The sequence below is a fragment of the Anneissia japonica genome, unplaced genomic scaffold, assembly GCF_011630105.1.
Source record: "Anneissia japonica isolate Jap-2015-1 unplaced genomic scaffold, ASM1163010v1 scaffold287712_len2945570_cov188, whole genome shotgun sequence".
Taxonomy (NCBI): Eukaryota; Metazoa; Echinodermata; class Crinoidea; order Comatulida; family Comatulidae; genus Anneissia; species Anneissia japonica.
The window spans coordinates 2,481,832-2,485,795 of NW_022704401.1; the positions used below are offsets into that span (position 1 = coordinate 2,481,832).

Consider the following 3,964-nt stretch of genomic DNA (forward strand, 5'->3'; position numbering starts at 1 on the left):
CCATTGCAGTATTATTGGTTTACAATTTTGTTGCCTGTTTCAGGATGAAAATTAATTTAATATATTAATCTAATTTTTAAATATGTTATGTTACTGTAATATATATATTTGTTTTTATATATTGATATTTTAGTAATATATTTCTTATTTATTTATATTTATGTATATAATTATTATTTTACATTTGTATATATTTTATTAACATTATTTATTACTTTAATTTGTATAAAATGCATTAATATTATTTATTATAGTTAATTACATAAATATTAAATATAACAATTAAATAATTTATTTATATATATTTTGTTGTTATATATTTATAATGTTGCCATATATTTATTATTTATTGATATTTATATTTTTTATTACCAATTACCAATATTTATTAACAATAATTTTTAACATGTACCTAGCTACTGTAAAACATGTTAACGTTTATGTATAAACATGGACCTATTACATGGACTTATTAATAGGTCCACGGTATAAACAAGGCTGCTGAAATGACCGTAGTAGAACCATGGACCTACCAATAACTCCCTGGTAGAACTAGCACTAGCCTAGTTATAATATTAATCATCAGTAGTATGGGGCTGCCTAACTTGACTAGGCCTAGTCTTATCTCATGAGTAGGCTCTCCTCTCCTTTGAATGCCATCCGTTTTGCCGTTGGCTGTGAATCAGTCCGGCTACGATATATTAAACATCAAGATAACAAGAAAATTATGTTGTGTAATTTGTGTATGATGAGTGCTGAATATTCCGAGCCTCTATAGGCTCTAGCGCTAGCCTGCTCCTTTATGTATGGTAAACGTGTGTGAAAATCATAATTGTACTTAAAAACCTTTTCGGATGGTATTTGGTGGACACAGAAACACAAAACAATATTTTAGTAAAGTATAAAAATTAACTAAGTAGCTATATACTTACCAAACACAAATTCCTCTAGTGGATGTTTGTGAATGGTAAATGGTAAATTATTGAGTGTCTTCATAAAAACAGGAAAAATGAATCTATACCAAAATAATGTTCCTTTATCGCACCTTACGATACAACCTAATCATACATACGGTACATACATTGCATGGGAAATTAACTAAAATATAAACTTAACACATATCGTAGAATAAAAAAAAACAAAAAAAAACTGTTGACTCCGACGTGTCCGTTCTCTGAATGCGGTGCTGTGGTACTGTCCCTGAATATATATGGCTATGAATGTGTGCATGGGGCACTTGTAACATGTACATTAGCTCGGGTGCGCGGTACACTGATGTCATAACAGCTATGAGATTTGGAAGTAATCAGCAAGAAAATGTGTTTTTTCAAAAAAATCATGTAGGATGAGAAAATCAAGTTCTAATGTAGCGGATGTTCGTCCCGTGGGTGGTAGCTACAACATGTGTGCAAATCATTGTTGTACTTGAAATACTTTCGGAGATATTTGGTGGACGGCGAAAATAGAAAACGTTATTTTATAGTAGTATAGGTTATTATAATAATAATTATTATTTTAAAATGAACGTTTAATATTAAAATTAATAATAGTGTTAGCACTGCTATTCTTATTATTATATCAACTACACTATACTAAGGTCATTATTATTATCACCTATCATCACCTTAATCCTATCCTTTATCCTCAAGTCATCATCATCAATTAATATCCTCATAGTCATCGTTATAATCTTCATCATGATAGGACACTTGATAAAGAGGACGAAGATGCTGGTGATGAGGAGGATGAAGATGATAACGATGAGAGGAGAAGGAAGATATTTAGGTCGATTAAAATAAGGATCATTAGGTAGAATATAATAAGGATAATTAGGTAGATTATAATAAGGATAATTACAGTAGGTAGATTATTATAAGAATAATGAGAAGTAGGATGATGGTGATAATGATGATCATTAATCAATATTCATCATCATCATCCTCATTCTCCTCAACATCATCCTCATCATAATCCTCATGATAAGGACGATGAGGATGATAATCATAATAAAGATGAGGGTGAGGCGAGAATGGAGATAAGGACGAGGATGAGGGTGAGGAAGATGACTCTTATCATCATCAATCATTGTCATCCATCGTCCTCATCAACAACCATATTATTATTAATAATAATAATCATTCTTATGCTCATCAACATCAACCTCATCATACTCATAATCCTGATCATCATTTTATCACAATCTTCCCCCTCATCAATCATCATCATCATCATCTTCATCATCCTAATTAAAATCTACCTCATTGTCTTCCTTCTCCTCGTCCTCATCATCATCCTCACCATCTTCATCTTCCTCATCACCAACATCCTCATCCTCCTCATCATCATTTTTAGCATGATTTTTTTTAAAAAGTATACAGTATATATCAATATGAAAAAGAATTCATTTTAAGAAAAAGCAAATAAAAGAGATGAAAGCAAGAGAAATTGCACTGTCAGATTGATCAAAATGTATTATTTATTTATGCTTTGTTTGTTTATTTATTTATTTATTCATTTATTCACTGAAAAAAAATAAAAGAGGGTCTATATATGTCTATATATACAGTATACATAATAGTAGTAATATAATAAGAATAACAGTAATAATAATATTAATTGTAATAATAAACTAATAATTTTAAAATAATAATCAAAGAAAAATGAATACTATTATATAGTATATTAATAATATAATAATATAATATTAATACTAAAAAAAATAAATAGGTATGGTAAACACTTCTTTTTTAGTGTTCTTGATTGTGGTAATCTTAGGAGTTAGGTATGATTACGACAGCATTGATGGCGCCAGTGGGTTGGTTGGGGGCGGGGGAATTCATGTCGGACAGGCCTAGACCCCTGTCGACTGACGCTATGACGAGGACGTCCCACCAAAAATATTAATTTGCCTATCTAATCAACGTTATTTTCGCTGCCAATTTCTAATATTTTGGTTTAAAAGCACAATTTTGGAACATATAGACCTAATAATGTAAGCTATAACAAACCATCCCTGACCAAGAGTCCAGTCACCCCTGAGTTCGGACCCACCTTGTCAGGCTCTCTGTCGGTGAATTTCTGGGGCCACCATTCAACGACAGTACAGGGTTAGTATTTAACTAAGTTCTTGTGAATTTTTACGTTTATAGAAAAACAATAAGTGAATAAAACATAAATATGTTTCCCTACCCCGATAATATTATTGGCATTATCTGGTATTTTCGAGCCAAATTTCACTATTTAGTTTTCCATTGATATATGAAATTATATTGTAGTAGTTCATTAATTATATATACGTTTTAAATTTTATTTCTGTATGTATAACATTATTTTGAGATTGCATGTAAACTTTGATAACAATACAATCATTTTTACATTAAAAAAAATGCATGCCATCTTGGAATTTGGAGTAATGATGTCATCATTCCGATCAAATTTTTTAACTAGAGTGAAGAGTAACTACTTAGCCAAGTTCTTGTTGCAATTCATATCCATAGCACATGTAAAGTTGACTAAAAACATAAATATATTTCCCCTACCCCATCTTAATTAGTCCAAAATAGGGTCTTCTAGGCCAAAATAGGGTAGGTAGATTCAGGAAAACCAAAAATAAATTTTTCTGGACTTTTTTCAGCTAAAGTTCATTTCAGCAGTTTTACAAGCCTACTATCTTACCTGTGCGGATAAGTATAACTTGAACGGTTGAAACAGAAATCCACGGTGAGTCTCTTTGAATCATGTTCAAATGAGGCAAAAATGCCATCAATGTTGTGTTCATATTCACAAATGAACGTGCCCCTATCAAACATACATCCGAGATAAAACGCCTCGACTTGCACGTCTGGATGGTGATAATCACCGCTTCCCTGGCCATAAACGTCTTTTATTTTCAACGGTCTTATCCATGGAGAATACCGAAAGCGCTGTAAGCACCACTCTTCTCGGATCTGAGGATGTGTATATA

General features: G+C 31.3%; 1 protein-coding gene across 5 annotated transcripts in view; it reads right to left on the reverse strand.

Moving 5' to 3' along the window:
- LOC117104617 (probable RNA-dependent RNA polymerase 1) overlaps nucleotides 1-3,964 on the reverse strand; it is a 28,075-nt gene that overhangs the window by 13,262 nt on the left and 10,849 nt on the right. For all 5 annotated transcript variants that reach the window (XM_033245476.1, XM_033245475.1, XM_033245478.1 and 2 more), the window contains one exon: nucleotides 3,676-3,947. In XM_033245476.1, the coding sequence (XP_033101367.1) occupies nucleotides 3,676-3,947 (272 nt within the window). The remainder of the gene's footprint in view (nucleotides 1-3,675; nucleotides 3,948-3,964) is intronic.